The sequence below is a fragment of the Trematomus bernacchii genome, unplaced genomic scaffold (genome assembly GCF_902827165.1).
Source record: "Trematomus bernacchii unplaced genomic scaffold, fTreBer1.1, whole genome shotgun sequence".
NCBI classification, from domain to species: Eukaryota; Metazoa; Chordata; class Actinopteri; order Perciformes; family Nototheniidae; genus Trematomus; species Trematomus bernacchii.
The window spans coordinates 2975507-2993043 of record NW_022987698.1 but is presented as its reverse complement, the minus strand read 5'-3'; the positions used below and the strand labels follow the sequence as shown (position 1 = coordinate 2993043).

Here is a 17537-nt window from a genome sequence, read left to right as displayed (position 1 = left end):
TTAGGTCACTGTGCTTCAGAATAGTATGAGATCTCCAGCCCATCATCACGGCTGGTGTCACTTTATCCTGTATGATACGTAAACAACATTAACTTTAAGTGAAACCCTGGAACTAAACTGCAGATTCCTAGAACAACCATCTTGTTATGACTATGAGTTTACACATTTCAATATGTTGTAGTTCGTGGTTAAATTACCAGGAGTTATTGATGAAGGCCTATTCATTATTAGTTACTTTATTACTTTTTTGTATAAAGGAAAATTAAGACTTAAGATATAACTCACATTCTTTGTAAATGTGGGACTTTTATTACAAGATTATTTCATCAATCTGCACACACGCATTTTTTAGCATCAAACAAACCTTTGGCAGTCACATTTTTTCAAACATCTCTTGAGCATAGGCCCAAGGGTTCAGTTGAGGCTAATTTAAGACCCCATTATGGTCCATTATACTGTTGTGATTTCTCTAAAGAAAGATGACACCTGTGACGCTGTGAAAGTATTCTCTTGTGGCGGGATTAAGTTGCAATAAAAGGTGATATTGGATATGTCTGGCCTTTCTTTACAGGCTTATTAGGACTTAAAGCAAAAATAGCCTCCCGCTTGCAAATTCCCATGCTCTTACTATTGAAATTGTTGACAAATGCATTGAACGCTTCTGTTAATTACACCTCAGATGTTTTCAGCATCCTGTTACTGAGCACTTCGGAAAGAAATCCAGGCTGTGGATCTACTTGTTCTTGCTTCAGACTAGTGTGAGTGGTTCATTGTGGTTTCTCAAATCACATTTAAACTCATCACCATTTTGTGTAGAGTTTTTATCCTGCATGGGTCAGATAAAATACCAAATCAAAATTAAATTAACAAACGATTAATGTGGAACTTTGCACTCGATACACCATTTTAGTGTGGGATGGATTTTTTGGAGCCAATACTTAAAAGGCCAGTGTGCTGTTCATGTATGTAAATGTGGTAAACAGTTATAAAATATATCGTGTGCCACACTAGGAAATAATACACTAGAGCTACTGTAATGTAATCATGGTAAAGTCTTTAAAACAAGGTAAATAAAATGCATATTTTGAAATGAATATGATCCTTATAAGTAGTTCATTTTACAAATTGCTTTATTTTCTGAACTTAATCATTAATTAGTCCTACGTTGCCTCGATTGCATCAATGTGTTTGAAAAAAAACAAAAGAACAATGCAAATATTTGCCTAAAAGAAAAGAGATTAACACATTGTCAATAGACCAGCTGTAGCCAGCAGTAATAGACCAGCTGCTGGCTTTAAGTAAACACCGTCGCGTCTTCAGGGTGGCCAAGACATTTCTAAATTCCAAAGCAGCTTTTATTCCCGTGTGTGTGATAAATAAGACATCTCTGTGCAGGTGGTAGGCACCACACTGAATATGTTGTGTATATGTGTGTGCATTAGAGTGTTTGCAAATGTGTGTTTTAGTTTTACTCTTGTGTGATAGAGAAATGTATGTTACTAAGTGCAGAAGGGCAATGAGGAAAAGAGTGATTGAGCGTGATGCATTTATTTGCTGTCTTCTTGAGTCACATCAATTTCAAGTAAGTTACAAATCTAAAATACATTGTCAACAATTGTATTAAGCATATATGGATAATAATGTACTTAATACCAGGGTATCGTCTACATAGTTGTACATTATCCATAATATTAAAGCAGTTTCCTTTTAAGTATAAAACGTGACTTGAATTTCTTAATCTTAAACTTTAAATCTCTATTGTGCATTATGTTTGTGTTGTCCTAATACCTATGTATTTTGTATGTTATGCAGCGATGGAATGGTGCATGCTGAAAATCCTTGATCTTGCCTGAGAGTGAAATGCCTTTTGCATTAAGTGAAACTTTAAAGAAGGTTAAAATGTCATGTCCAACAACGTTAAATTCCTTCTCTTCATGGAGCTCGTATCATTTTAAGTATTTTATATGCTGAAAGAATGCTCAAAATTTCACAATGACTGAAACCTCGATGTAATAATGTCAGTGTGAGTGTGATTTATCAAAATTAGCCCTAGGTCATATTTTTCTGAAGTTTCAGTCAGAATAAACTTTGTATGAGATGGTTTGATGAAGTTAAAGGTAAAGTGTACAGTATTCTGCCACCAGATTTTTACCACAGGACTTTTTCTTGAATGACATATTTTACTTGTATATCCTTGTATATATATATTTGTATGTAGTATATACATGTATACATGGTACACTAAATGATCTGTTAATTAGTGTGTATAAGATAACATTCTTAATTTTGATTAGAATTCAATTCAAATGACTTACTGTAGATGTTACATACTGTAAGCCAATAATAAATGATGGTTAAATCAAATCAATTTTGTTTAAAAAAGCATGTTCATGTTTATTTAATTGTTCATAACTACCCCTGTATTTTGCAATTTATTTAATCTGCACAGAAATGCAAATAAAGTAATTTGATATATTGAGAATCGTTGGTATTATTTGCCTTTACTATCAAATATGTTCTACTTGGTCCTGGATCAATTGCAGATTGAATGTTCTGTAAATAAATGACATTGATTGATTGATTGATTGTCAATTATGAATCCTCCTCGCTAACCTGCGCTTAATCATTGCAAAAAATATTTAGCTATGGTAACATACTATTCTAATAGCTCAGTATTTTATGAACATTAAAGCAGATGGTTCATAGTAGACAGTACTTTGTTTGCCTCGACCCTTTAACAAAAGCATTACTGCGATGCTCACTGTGGGCCCCTTGGGACAGATGGAATACCAATGTGGGAGTAAATTAATTAATGAAGATTTAGGCGCCTATCTTTGGTGCATTACGTCAGCTGCATACAGAAGGTGTCACATAACAGCCTTGTTGTAACAGAACTCTAGAATCGCCTTACTGGAATTTTTATTTTAGTTTACACATTTCAAATCATACTCTCAATAGGCAATAGAAAAGCTGCCAAATATTTATTTGAACAATAAACCTCAGTACTTCCCTTCGTTTTACAATTGTTACAATTAGTCGAAAACTGATTTAATTGATGACAGAATACTCAACAAGTACTTTGATAATCTTTAAAGTTATTTTGCATGCAAAAATGGTGGGGATATTTTGTTTAGCCTCTTAAATATTGAGCTTTCCTGCTTTTCTTCACAAATGAAATACATTTGTTCTGGTTTTGGACTTACAAAACAAGATATAAGAAGACATCACGTTGGACTTCAACAAACTTGGACGGACATTTTGTATAGACCAAACTATCAACCAAGACATTAATGAGCAGTTTAATTAATAACAATGGTAATTGGTTCTTGCAGCTCCACCACTTTTAGAATCACATAACACAATGGTCAAGTAATGAGTAAACATTAGAAAACCCTAACCCTAACCCCAGAAAAGGTTGATACAAGAAAACAATTCTTTAATGATAACTTTACTTTAATATTTTTGAATCTTTTATTTGAAAACATAAAATGTATACAAAATCTTTCAAAACACTGTCAATTACCGACATGTATATACTCAAACATTTAAAGATGAATCACATTTCTTTGATATAGGTCTGTAAATGTAACATACCATATTTTGAAATGGGTTACAATGAACTCTCTTGGGTGTTTCTTTGCTTTCTGTCCAATGTATGGTGGGAGATTCGAACATGCCTTTGTGTCCCTGAACAAGAAGAAAGAAAGATAAAACATATCCAAATATATATTAATGAATTCATCGTGCTGAATATGTATTTATAATATCGCATCAATAAAAACTCATGTTATATATTCTAAACTCACTGCCCTCATCATGAGTTGGTGATGTGGTGTTATGTTAACACTTCAGAGGTTGATGATAGAAGCTGGTAATATAAGCTGCATGTTTTCACCTTTGCAATTTAAGGCTCCCTCTGGTGTTTATAAGATGTCACTGACCTCTTCTACACACATTTATAAACACATCTTGTTAAAGCAATTAACACCACCAAGGAACTGACAGCTCCCAAGAACCCTCTTGCAATGCGGTCATACCAAAGTAATACACAAGGGCTCCAGTTTGTTATTATTTTCAGCATACAGTTGAGACAGCAAGGCCAATAATAGTGACTTTAAGAATTGTAAACATTATTTGCTCATCGGCATGTTGACGCCAAATGTCCTCTACTTACAAAAAGCCATAAGCTTCCAAATTCATGTATGTCAAATGGAGTGATGGGGTCACTCCCCACTTCTCACCTTCACCACCTCTAATCCCAAAGGCTTTACTGCAAGATGGACAAGTAACCACTCCAGATCTAATTTTAACCCACAATCCGCAACCCCTGCCCCAACTCCGTTGAAAGACTGCAAGACAATAATACAATGAGCATCCTATTGTAATACAGAAGTACTTAAAAATAAGTACGCACAAAGAAAATACATTCCTGAGATGGCCAAGGATTTTTAAGTAACAGCTGCACAGTTAGTGAGCTTTAGATATTCATCCTTGTTTTACAAACCAAACGGAAAGCAATAAAAGTTGTAAACGTTTTGTCTTACTGTTCTAAACCCACAATACGATTTCAAATAGTCTGAATGTTTCCCATATCACAGCATACAGTCAAACTCAGGGTTTAAAGTAAGCTATTTTAGTGAACTTTAAAACGCAGGCACAACACCTAGCTATATAAGTTAAATTGTATATAATCAAAACAACAATCACTATAATAACTAGGTAACAAAGTGTTTGTACTTACGGAGTTGAGGATGGATGCTACTGTGACTTTAAATATCTGTCTGTGCACTTTATCCCGGCTTGTAGACTGGAATGTTGCTCAACTCTCACCTTGGTTTGTAATCCTGAGCCCAGTTGTTGCTGCTTGACAAAAGAAGAAAGTGACAGAGGGAGATCAAAGCCCATAAAAAACACAATAAGCCCCTTAACAATTTGGCTTGAGTATCAACACAAGGCTGGTGCTATATTTGAGTTTTGCCCTAATAAGACAGAAGATTTCAAAGGACGTATCATGTAACACATATTCATTGAAGATAGAGGCTCATTATATCTTGTGTGTAACCACTTCACAATTTCTTCTACTTATCATCTGCTATAAATAGATACCCTTTTTCTAATTGAAACGATGCCTAATGCCTGTCTACCCAATACATTCTGGTCTACCCACACTTTTTTGTGCCACAACGTTCTTGGCAAAATCTTTTGGTAATGAGTCCACAGGAAACATGTTCTTTATACATACTTTAATAAACAAAACAGCTTCGTATTGAAAACGCTAACATTATAATCATTGATTATCACGAAGATAATGAGTCATAGTGAGGTTATTTGTAAACATAAAGGAAGTAGAGCTGGAGTCCATCACTCAGCTGCTCTACATTTAGGGGTCGTCTGTGGCTCCTTTGTTTATCCCTTAAGAGCAAGAATGAGAACAGCTGTTGGCACTGTTTTGAGAAACAATCCCTTGGCAATCTTTTCCTTTTCTTTAAAGCTCATTGGAACTCATTTAATGTTAAAATAATTTCTGACTTGTAAGGACTCTGAAATCCTATATCGGTGACATTTTAAAGCTTCATCGCAACACATCAAGGTTGCTACTGCTGAGCCAAGGGACATGTAAGAGATGCATTAGTCATACCTTTTGACTGTTTGTTCTGACCTTGTGGATAAACTGAACCTACTTTACATCTTTTCCCCCGTTACCATTCACAGTATCCAACTTCACATGTGCACGATATATAAGAATGTATCAAACTCATAATAAAAATGTGTAGATACATCTCAAGGTATTGCTACTGTCTTCCCAATTTATAGCAACATTTATTACTGATGGCAACACAACAGCTTATTTTTTGGTCAATAATCTAAAGCCAAAACACATTCTAAGTCTGACAATGATCTATGATGGAAGACACCCTGTAAACGTCGTAATGTGACAGCTAGAGGTGAGAACTATGCACTGCACAAACATTATGCCAGGCAACATGACCAAATACAGAAATACATGCGTGATAGGCTCCCATCACACTGTATAAAAGGCACAGCAAACCAGCGAGGACAAGCACCCGGCAAAGGTACGTTTCTTAGTAGCTCAGAGAAATATGATAGATATTATACTTATAATACTGCTATGCATCATTTGTATGTCTTGAACATATAGAATATAGCATTTGTATGACTATTATGGTATAATTATTTCGCATTAGATATTTCTCACATTATTTTCAGATAAAGTATGATGAAGTAGGTTTTCTAAACAAACATTTTGCTTCATTTTTTCAGAAATCTGCATTAAAGTCTGCTCACCTGGGGTCCTTCAAGGTAAATCAGGCTTCATATTTATCCTAGACAATGACTTAAGATGGAATATGGTTTAATCTTTGGAGTCATTTGGTTAGTTCTGATATAGTACCAATCTGTTTTTAAAACCAAGATTTAGAGCTACCCAGTACTTGGGAACTAATCCATCTTTGTCTCTGACATTTTCAATTGAATGTAATAATGTTTTCCTCTCATACAGTAAACACTCAACATGGGGGATGCGGAAATGGAGTGTTTTGGCCCGGCGGCCATTTACCTCCGGAAGCCAGCACGAGAGAGAATTCAGGCTCAAACAACTCCCTTTGATGCTAAAACAGCTTTCTTTGTGACCGAGCCTGCAGAGATGTTCCTCAAGGGGAAACTTACGAAGAAAGAGGGAGGCAAAGCCACCGTGGACACCCTCTGTGGAAAGGTGAGAAGGAATGCATTAGATTTAATGTTTCTAACAAGTTGATGTAAAATCTGAACTGCTGACATGTGTTAACTATTTGATTATTTACATCAGTTAAAGGTGGGGTAGGTAAGTTTGAGAAACCGGCTCGAGATACACTTTTTGTTATATTCCATGGAATGCTCTTAACATCCCGATAGCAATGAATATCTTAAGTGCTTTGACAAAAGATCCATTAAAAAATGTCATCTGTGGAAGCCGTAATACTGTAAAAAGCACGACCAATCATTTTAGCCGGCCCAGCTAAAATAACTGGATGGCCTACCTGCCTGTCAGCCTTCCATCTGTGCACAAACTTATCTCGTGCCCTCATTGGTCATGTGCGCGTTCGTGTGTGTTGGAGGAGGGGCTCTGTAAGGAAGTGGCAGATTTTCTCATGCTGTGTATTTTCAAATTCTAGCGCACTCGAGCTGGTTTCTCCAAAATTACCTACCCCACCTTTAAGGAAAATATATATATTTTAATTCTGGTCTCAAACGATTGTTTGCTGGAAGACAAATGTATAATTTAGGATTAGCAACTAAGAGTAAAATCAGACAGTACATTATAGCAAACATGACTGCTGAAAATTAATTAATTATATGTGTGTGCCTCTTCTGTCTTTCTAACAGACTATCACTGTTAAAGACACTGAAATCTTCCCCATGAACCCTCCAAAGTACGATAAGATTGAGGACATGGCCATGATGACCCACCTCAGTGAACCTTCTGTGCTGTATAACCTCAAAGAGCGCTATGCAGCATGGATGATCTACGTGAGTTTGTGCAGGAGGCTTTATTTTATTGTATGCACATGTATTTGTAAAAAGATTGATAATTCTTTGATATTTCACACTGTTGTAGACCTACTCAGGGCTGTTCTGCGTCACTGTGAACCCCTACAAGTGGCTCCCAGTGTATGACTCAAAGGTTGTCAATGGATACAGAGGCAAAAAGAGGGTTGAGGCTCCACCCCACATCTTCTCCATCTCTGATAACGCCTATCAGTTCATGCTCCAAGGTATCAGACAGTTTGAAAGCTATTGTGTGTCCAGAAAAATCAAAGCTGTAGAGGTCAACTTCTAACTGTTGCACACCATTTCAATGTCTTGCAGATAGAGAAAACCAGTCCATCCTTATTACGTAAGTGCCAAATATTTTTTTATAATCTAAGATATAAGACTTGTCAGCGGAAGTAGAGTCAGACATTGTTAATAATATTTATGAACACACCCATCAACCCAGTGGAGAATCCGGTGCAGGAAAGACTGTCAACACCAAACGTGTCATCCAGTACTTTGCGACAATCGCAGTGGCTGGAGGAAAGAAAATGGAGCAAGCTAGCAAGATGAAGGTAAAAAAGTTGAATAATATTAGAATAACTTGAAAAAGTCAAAATGATTATGACTTTTGTTATATTGACAAAATGGACGTTATTTTTAGGGGTCACTGGAAGATCAAATCATTGCAGCAAACCCACTGTTGGAATCTTATGGTAACGCCAAAACAATTAGGAATGACAATTCTTCACGTTTTGTAAGTATTTTGGGGGATTTTGTGTGTTACTGTCTGACTTTATGACAAAAAAACATTCACCATGACATTCATTTGAATGTTATATTTTTTGTACAGGGAAAATTTATCAGGATTCACTTTGGAACAACTGGAAAGCTGGCTTCAGCTGATATTGAAACATGTAAGATTTTTGTGGAACTTATCACTGTTTTACATCGAGACCAATTCTTGTAGCTGTGCTTCATTGGGAAATGTCCTCACATTTTTCCCAACTTAAATCCCTACAGATCTGCTGGAGAAGTCTCGAGTGACGTTCCAGCTGTCTGCGGAGAGAAGCTACCACATCTTCTATCAGCTGATGACCGGCCACAAACCTGAGCTACTAGGTGTGAGATTAGTGAATAATATTAGTTATTAAACAATTACTTATCACAGGTTTATATTGTTATATCTTCTTTATTTCCCAGAGGCTCTCCTGATTACGAAAAATCCATATGACTATCACATGATCAGTCAGGGGGAAATCACCGTCAAGAGTATAAATGACATTGAAGAATTCATCGCCACTGATGTAAGGACAACAAATCATCCTCACTATTATGATCACTACTATTACTCAATAACACTAAGTAACCAATGTATTACTACTCTGCACTACATCAGACCTTATGTGTTCTTTAGTTTAATGAATATGAAAGAGATTACTACAAATATTTGTATCTGCTGCCTTTCGTTTCAAAGCACAGATGTGAAAAATAATAATTGTAGTCTTAAACTGACTCTTTCTTTTACAGGCTGCCATTGACATACTCGGCTTCACTTTAGATGAGAAGGCAAGCATGTACAAGCAGACTGGAGCTGTGATGCATCACGGAAACATGAAGTTTAAGCAGAAGCAGCGTGAAGAGCAGGCCGAGCCCGATGGCACTGAGGGTAAGGAACCTACAGTAGGCTACATTAGTTTTAATTTAGTGTTCACGTTTATTTAAGTACTGTCGAAGAAGATATCCCAGAAGTGTGTTTTTGTTCATGACTATTTTTATTTTTATTTTAGTGGCTGATAAAATCGCCTACCTCATGGGTCTGAACTCGGCTGATCTGCTAAAAGCACTATGCTACCCCAGGGTAAAGGTTGGAAATGAGTTTGTGACCAAAAGTCAAACTGTCCCTCAGGTATGGAATATCAACAAAACCATGCAAAAAGCAGAGAAATTAAAGCAACAAGTGTCTTCATTTTTACAACATCCTTGTTATTTCCAAATCAGGTGAACAATAATGTCAGTGCTCTCTGCAAGTCTGTCTATGAGAAGATGTTCTTGTGGATGGTCGTCAGAATCAATGAGATGCTGGCCACCAAGCAGTCCAGACAGTTCTTCATTGGTGTCCTTGATATTGCCGGGTTTGAAATCTTCGATGTAGGCTTAAACACACATTGCACTTGTCAGGTTTACAGAGTGAAACAGCACAATGAAAGTTTGACATTGCATCTTCTTTCCCATCTCAAGTATAACAGCTTGGAGCAGCTGTGCATCAACTTCACCAATGAGAAGCTGCAACAGTTTTTCAACCACCACATGTTTGTTCTGGAGCAAGAAGAGTACAAGAAAGAGGGAATTGAATGGGAGTTCATTGACTTTGGTATGGACTTGGCTGCCTGCATTGAGCTGATTGAAAAGGTGAGCTACATGATGTTGATTAACGCACACAGAAAACTATTTATGACTTTAAGCTTTGGTTTTTAATAATCATTTCATCATGACAGCCAATGGGAATCTTCTCCATCCTTGAAGAGGAGTGCATGTTCCCCAAGGCATCAGACATCACCTTCAAGAACAAACTGTACGACCAGCATCTTGGTAAAAGTGCAGCCTTCCAGAAACCCAAACCTGCCAAAGGCAAAGCTGAGGCTCACTTTGCTCTGATGCACTATGCCGGCACCGTCGACTACAACGTCAGCGGATGGCTCGACAAGAACAAAGACCCCCTGAACGACTCAGTGGTTCAGCTCTACCAGAAGTCTTCAGTCAAACTGTTGGCTCTCCTCTATGCATCACATAATGCAGCAGAAGGTAAAGAAAGACTATATTTAAAAGAACATAAGTTGGAGATGCATAAGAATTATGTGTGAAAGTGTATCATATCTGTTCAACATAAAATCTCACATGAAGTTGCCCTGTTACAGCTGAGGGGAAAAAAGCAGCCAAGAAGAAGGGTGGGTCTTTCCAGACTGTATCTGCTCTTTTCAGGGTAAGTATGACAAATGACTGCCTCACTACACAACTATAAAACAGTATTTAAACTACTTAATTTCCCAAATGCTGCTTAAGGGTCACATCTTAGGAAAAAGGCCAAGTTATTTATTTTTTTAACAATTTGAATTTTTCCATTCAGGAGAATTTAGGAAAGTTGATGACGAACTTAAGGAGCACTCATCCTCATTTTGTGCGTTGTTTGATTCCAAATGAATCAAAGACTCCTGGTAAGCTAAAGATCAGTTTAATGTATGCATTAAAGCACTACTGTAACTATTCACGACAAGACTAAACTTATCCTGTCTTTAAGGTCTCATGGAGAACTTCCTGGTCATCCACCAGCTGAGATGTAATGGTGTGCTGGAAGGTATCAGGATCTGCAGAAAGGGCTTCCCCAGCAGGATCCAATACGCTGACTTCAAGCAGAGGTAATCCAAAACTAAGATCTGCTATATTTTGACAATATCTTAATAAATGATTCACTGTCAATTATTTTATCTTTAATCAGATACAAAGTTTTGAATGCCAGTGTCATTCCTGAGGGACAATTCATGGACAACAAAAAGGCCTCAGAGAAACTCTTGGGCTCTATTGATGTTGACCCAACTCAGTACAAGTTTGGACACACAAAGGTAATTCGTCTGTCTGTAAATGGTGTGCTTTCCCTGATACTGCAAGTAATGTTACCATCATGTGAAGGAACACTTCCCTTTTTGTTATTTCAGGTGTTTTTCAAAGCTGGTCTGCTGGGGACTTTGGAGGAGATGCGAGATGATAAACTGGCTAAACTGGTCACAATGACTCAGGCTCTTAGCAGAGGTTTCCTCTCAAGGACAGAATTCCAAAAGATGATGGAGCGCAGGTATTGTAGTCAGTTAGGAAAATCCTTAGATTTATAAAGCTAAGGACAACTTGATTGCCATTTTGACCACAAAAATGTTTCTCATCAATATTGCTTTAAGGATCTAAATGAAATCAGTTTTTTTACTTTGATCCCTGTTTTCCCCAGGGAGGCCATTTACTCCGTCCAGTACAACATCCGCTCATTCATGAATGTCAAAACCTGGCCATGGATGAAGCTCTACTTCAAGATTAAACCCCTGCTGAAGAGTGCAGAGAGTGAAAAGGAGATGGCGCAAATGAAAGTGGACTTTGCAAAGATGAAAGAAGATCTAGCAAAGGCTCTGTCGAAGAAGAAGGAGCTGGAGGAGAAGATGGTTTCTCTGCTGCAGGAGAAGAATGACTTGCAGCTACAAATTCAGTCTGTACGTTAAAAGGAAAAAGAGAATTTGCTTCTTCAATTATCTCCTTTTTTACAAAAACCTAATCATTTTAACTGGATGTCATTGCAAATGTAGGAAGGTGAAACCCTCAGTGATGCAGAGGAGAGGTGTGAGGGGCTCATTAAGGCAAAAATCCAGCTTGAGGCCAAATGCAAAGAGACGTCTGAGAGACTGGAGGATGAGGAGGAAATGAATGGTGAGCTGACTGCAAAGAAGAGGAAGCTGGAGGACGAGTGCTCTGAGTTGAAGAAAGACATCGATGACTTGGAGCTCACCCTGGCCAAAGTGGAAAAGGAGAAACATGCCACAGAGAACAAGGTTTGTATATCTTCAATAAGGTCTTAAAGACCATTCTTAAAAGAACACTAAAACCCTTTAAACTTATTTTCAAACTATTGTGAATACAGGTTAAAAACCTTGTTGAGGAAATGTCATCTCAAGATGAAACCATTGCCAAGTTGACCAAAGAGAAGAAAGCCCTCCAAGAGGCCCATCAGCAGACCCTCGATGATCTGCAGGCAGAGGAAGACAAAGTCAACACTCTGACCAAGGCTAAAGTCAAGCTGGAGCAACAAGTCGACGATGTATGTATATAGTAACACCTGTAACTAGCAACAGTTATTTTAGTCCCTTTTCGGAAATGAAATACAAAAATAAAGCCTTGTCTCGGTTAAAACAGCTTGAAGGTTCCCTGGAGCAAGAAAAGAAGCTTCGTATGGACCTTGAGCGAGCAAAGAGAAAGCTTGAAGGCGATCTTAAATTGGCCCATGAAACCATCATGGATCTGGAGAATGACAAGCAGCAGTCTGACGAGAAAATAAAGAAGTGAGTGTGAATGTAGTCATCAATTCAGTGCATTCATGTTCTACCTTATTGGATTTATCCAGCAAAGAAAAGCCAGAATAAAATCTTCCTGTAGGCAAAGAAACTAAATGTGTACACAAAGCTGCAGTGAGAAAGTTAGAAATGTGATGTCATCAGTATTTTAATGATGAAAACTAACAATAGACAGTCAGAAACCTAAGGTCATTATTGAAAACAAAAAAACTCAACTTGATTTTGCTTACTTGTAATGTTTATGAAAACTTTTGTCCCCACGCAGGAAGGACTTTGAAACAAGCCAACTTCTTAGCAGGATTGAGGATGAGCAAACACTTTCTGCTCAGCTTCAGAAAAAGATCAAAGAACTTCAGGTTGGTACAGTATATATAATAAGGGCATGAATTGTAGACAGAATTGTCTTACATTGTTGCTATGTTTATTCTATTGTTTTAACATGTAAACATTAGGCTCGTATTGAGGAGCTGGAGGAGGAGATCGAGGCTGAGCGAGCTGCTCGGGCCAAGGTGGAGAAGCAGAGGTCTGATCTCTCCAGGGAACTTGAGGAGATCAGCGAGAGGCTGGAAGAAGCTGGAGGAGCAACGTCTGTTCAGATCGAGATGAACAAGAAGCGTGAGGCCGAGTTTCAGAAGCTGCGTCGTGACCTCGAAGAGTCCACCCTGCAGCACGAGGCCACCGCTGCAGCTCTCCGTAAGAAGCAGGCTGACAGCGTGGCAGAGCTCGGAGAACAGATCGACAACCTCCAGAGAGTCAAACAGAAGCTGGAGAAAGAGAAGAGCGAGTACAAGATGGAGATCGATGACCTCAGCAGCAACATGGAGTCTGTTGCCAAATCAAAGGTAAAGTTAAACAAATTCACTTGCAACAAAAATTGCTTGGTAAAATATCTGCCTTAATTGGCTTTTACCAATTTACATTACATTAGATCAACAACATGTTTGTCAATTTCAGGTCAATCTGGAGAAAATGTGTCGTACTCTTGAGGATCAACTGAGTGAGATGAAGACTAAAAATGAAGAACATGTGCGACAGCTCAACGACATTGGGGTTCAAAGGGCAAGACTGCTAACTGAGAATGGTAATACAAAAAAATATATACATACATACTATTTTTGTACCGATCCTTACCTTACATTTCCAATTCAATATTCATACATATTTGCATTTAGATTAGTTCTAAATTCTTTGTATTTCCTTAGGTGAATACAGTCGCCAGATGGAGGAGAAAGATGCCCTGATCTCTCAACTGACAAGGAGCAAGCAGGCTTTTACCCAGCAGGTTGAGGAGTTCAAGAGGCACATTGAGGAGGAAGTTAAAGTAGGTGACCATTAAATCACCAACACAATCCCAGAACTGCAGTGTTAAATGATTCATTTTAGCTGACAAATTATGTCAATGTTATTCTTTGTAAGGCCAAGAACGCCCTGGCTCATGCTGTTCAGTCGGCCCGTCATGACTGCGACCTGCTCAGAGAGCAGTACGAGGAGGAGCAGGAGGCCAAGTCTGAGCTGCAGCGCGCAATGTCTAAGGCCAACAGCGAGGTGGCTCAGTGGAGAGCCAAATACGAGACTGACGCCATTCAGCGCACTGAGGAGCTGGAGGAGTCTAAGTAAGTCCATACGATTTTACCTAGATCCAACCTCCACTTCTGAGTATGCCTTATGCTATACTGAAAGTTTGTGAATCAACAAATCTTAACAGGAAAAAGCTTGCCCAGCGTCTTCAGGATGCAGAGGAATCTATCGAGGCTGTGAATGCGAAATGTGCCTCTCTGGAAAAGACAAAACAGAGACTGCTTGCTGAAGTGGAGGATCTGATGATAGATGTGGAGAGAGCTAATGCTCTGGCTGCTAACCTCGACAAGAAGCAAAGAAACTTTGACAAGGTCAGATATTGATTTGTGCCTTTAAACGTAAATGAAAAACATAGAATTGTGAATTACTGAAAAACATGGGTCTATTTGAATGTTTTCAGGTTCTTGCAGAGTGGAAGCAGAAGTATGAGGAAAGCCAGGCAGAGCTGGAGGGATCTCTAAAAGAAGCACGTTCTCTCAGCACAGAGATGTTCAAGCTGAAGAATTCATATGAAGAATCGTTGGACCACCTGGAGTCCTTGAAGAGAGAGAACAAGAACCTGCAACGTAATTAAAAAAAACAAAATACTCTAATAGGCAACTACTAAAAATCCTCGATAACAGCCTGATGTGCAGAGTTTTGCAGACTTCATAATTGGAGCTGTGTCATTTGCTTTGAAAATAATGAACGAGTGCGCCCCCTGGTGGGCAAACAGGTTAAATTTGCACAGTCTATGATTTTGTACTGACTACAAATGTAATACAATTTGGCAGCGTTTTCATTAGTACAAGTGAATGGTATATTGAGTTTAAATGTCTGCCATATAGACCAAACTGATATTTCAGCTCACACATATTTAACAACTGCTTTTACGAACATTTTTACAGAGGAGATCTCTGACCTGACTGAGCAAATTGGTGAGAATGGAAAAACTCTTCATGAACTGGAGAAAGGGAAAAAGATTTTAGAGACTGAAAAGTCTGAACTCCAGACTTCACTTGAAGAGGCAGAGGTACTGTCTGACAACATATGTCATTTAAACACAATTTTAAATGATTTTGGAGATAGACAACGTGTCTTTTTTTTTTCTTCAAGGCTACACTAGAGCATGAGGAATCCAAGATTCTCCGTGTTCAGCTTGAACTTACCCAAATCAAGGGTGAAGTTGACAGAAAAATTGCAGAGAAAGACGAGGAGATTGACCAGATCAAGAGGAACAGCCAGAGAGTGATTGAGACCATGCAGAGTACTTTGGATTCTGAAGTCAGGAGCAGGAATGATGCCCTGAGAATCAAGAAGAAGATGGAGGGAGACCTCAATGAGATGGAGATTCAGCTGAGCCACGCAAACCGCCAGGCATCTGAAGCCCAGAAACAGCTGAGAAACGTTCAGGGACAGCTAAAGGTATGGTGATTCATTTAACTAAAATAATGTATTGTTTTACTTCTTTAAGAATGCATGGCACATGTTTTTTTAATATATTATTCCTTATAGGATTCAATACTGCACCTTGATGAGGCGTTAAGAGGTCAAGAAGACATGAAGGAGCAGGTTGCCATGGTGGAGCGCAGGAACAACCTGATGATGGCTGAGATCGAGGAGCTGAGAGCAGCACTGGAGCAGACGGAGAGGTGCCGCAAAGTGGCTGAACAGGAGCTGGTTGATGCCAGCGAGCGAGTGGGACTGCTGCACTCTCAGGTAATTAAAGACAATGACATGTGAAACACCTGACAACTGATAATGACAGTATGCAGTCTAATCCTAACTATTGTTTATTTAGAATACCAGTCTCATTAACACCAAGAAGAAGTTGGAGACTGACCTTGTCCAAATCCAAGGTGAGGTGGAAGACTCTGTCCAGGAAGCAAGAAATGCTGAAGAAAAGGCCAAGAAGGCCATCACTGATGTGAGTCATCTTTACACATTTCTCAATGTAAACTGAAACCAAATTCTAGCGAATAATAAGTCAGTGTATAGCATTGTTTTTTAGGCCCTTTCTCTACCATATCTAGAGTAAGGGTAGTTGAAACACTAGACTGCAATAGGCTAATATACAATCTGAAATTCAAAAACATTTCAGGCCGCCATGATGGCAGAAGAGCTGAAGAAGGAGCAGGACACCAGCTCTCATTTGGAGAGGATGAAGAAGAACCTGGAGGTGACAGTGAAGGACCTGCAGATCCGCCTGGATGAAGCCGAGAATCTGGCCATGAAGGGCGGCAAGAAGCAGCTCCAGAAGCTGGAGGCTAGGGTAAGTGCCATGAAGACAAATCTATGTATATTTACTTTAAATCAGAATGGCATTTTGCAATGTAAAATCACTGCATTCCCCTTTTTTTAAAGGTTAGAGAATTGGAGGGTGAAGTTGATGCTGAGCAGAGACGAGGAGCTGAGGCCATCAAGGGAGTGCGAAAATATGAAAGAAAAGTGAAGGAGCTTTCCTATCAAGTAAGTTGCTATTAAAACGACTAAAACTTAAGCTAGTGAAAATGCTAATTGTTACAATAACATATGGTAATGAAAACAGTAATCCTCTATTAGTATTTAATAAGTCTTTCACTCCTGATTTACATAGTTTGAAGAGGACAAGAAAAATATCGGCAGACTTCAGGATCTGGTGGACAAGCTGCAACTGAAAGTGAAGGCCTACAAGAGGCAGTCTGAGGAAGCTGTGAGTACACCTAATTATTTATAAAGCACACATCCTGAGAATGTCACCCAGTCCACAGGTTGTAACTTCATTGTGGCTCATCCAACAGGAGGAACAGGCCAACACTCACCTTTCCAAGTACAGGAAGGTGCAGCATGAAATGGAGGAGGCTGAGGAGCGCGCTGACATCGCAGAGTCTCAAGTCAACAAGCTGAGGGCAAAGAGTCGGGAAATTGTCAAGGTAAAAAGATACCTATCTGAGAGGAATACAGTTTGAGATTTCTTTTTTAATTAATATGTTTGACATGTTAATCTTCTGTCATTTCAGTCCAAGGATGAAGAGGAGTGAAGAAGAAATCAAGATTATACAGTAGCAAGAAGCCATATAATATGAGTATCTTGTTAATTGTTCACTCTAGCATGTTAAGCATGCTGTGATAACCAAAGGTCAATAAAAAGTAGTTTGTTGCATCTTTTCTGTGTCTGTTCTTTAACTTTTTACTGATTTAATAATTTAATATTTAAAATGGATCAATACTGATTGTTTTCAAGACCTCAGGGGCTTAGAATGTGATCTATTACTTTCACCAGGTATGTAAACATGTAAATACTCACGTAAACTACAAATCCCTCAACATTTTACTTAAGTGTATTACTTGAGTAGATCTACT

At 38.5% G+C, this 17537-nt stretch overlaps 1 protein-coding gene across 1 annotated transcript; it reads left to right on the top strand.

Annotated features, from left to right (window-relative positions):
* Positions 1-6280: 6280 nt before the first annotated feature.
* LOC117489877 (myosin heavy chain, fast skeletal muscle) lies at positions 6281-17342 on the top strand. Its single transcript, XM_034139435.1, has 40 exons — positions 6281-6321; positions 6521-6733; positions 7384-7527; positions 7616-7772; positions 7867-7894; positions 7997-8105; positions 8195-8287; positions 8384-8447; positions 8554-8652; positions 8734-8837; positions 9061-9199; positions 9321-9439; positions 9532-9681; positions 9772-9942; positions 10029-10335; positions 10449-10513; positions 10658-10745; positions 10829-10946; positions 11027-11150; positions 11244-11380; positions 11528-11783; positions 11877-12119; positions 12209-12385; positions 12481-12626; positions 12904-12994; positions 13091-13480; positions 13593-13719; positions 13841-13959; positions 14055-14251; positions 14344-14527; positions 14617-14782; positions 15104-15228; positions 15312-15620; positions 15711-15914; positions 15997-16122; positions 16297-16467; positions 16560-16664; positions 16792-16887; positions 16976-17107; positions 17195-17342. The coding sequence occupies exons 2-40, from the start codon at positions 6533-6535 to the stop codon at positions 17213-17215; spliced, it is 5802 nt and encodes a 1933-aa protein (XP_033995326.1). The 5' UTR covers positions 6281-6321; positions 6521-6532; the 3' UTR covers positions 17216-17342.
* The last annotated feature ends 195 nt before the right edge of the window (positions 17343-17537 follow it).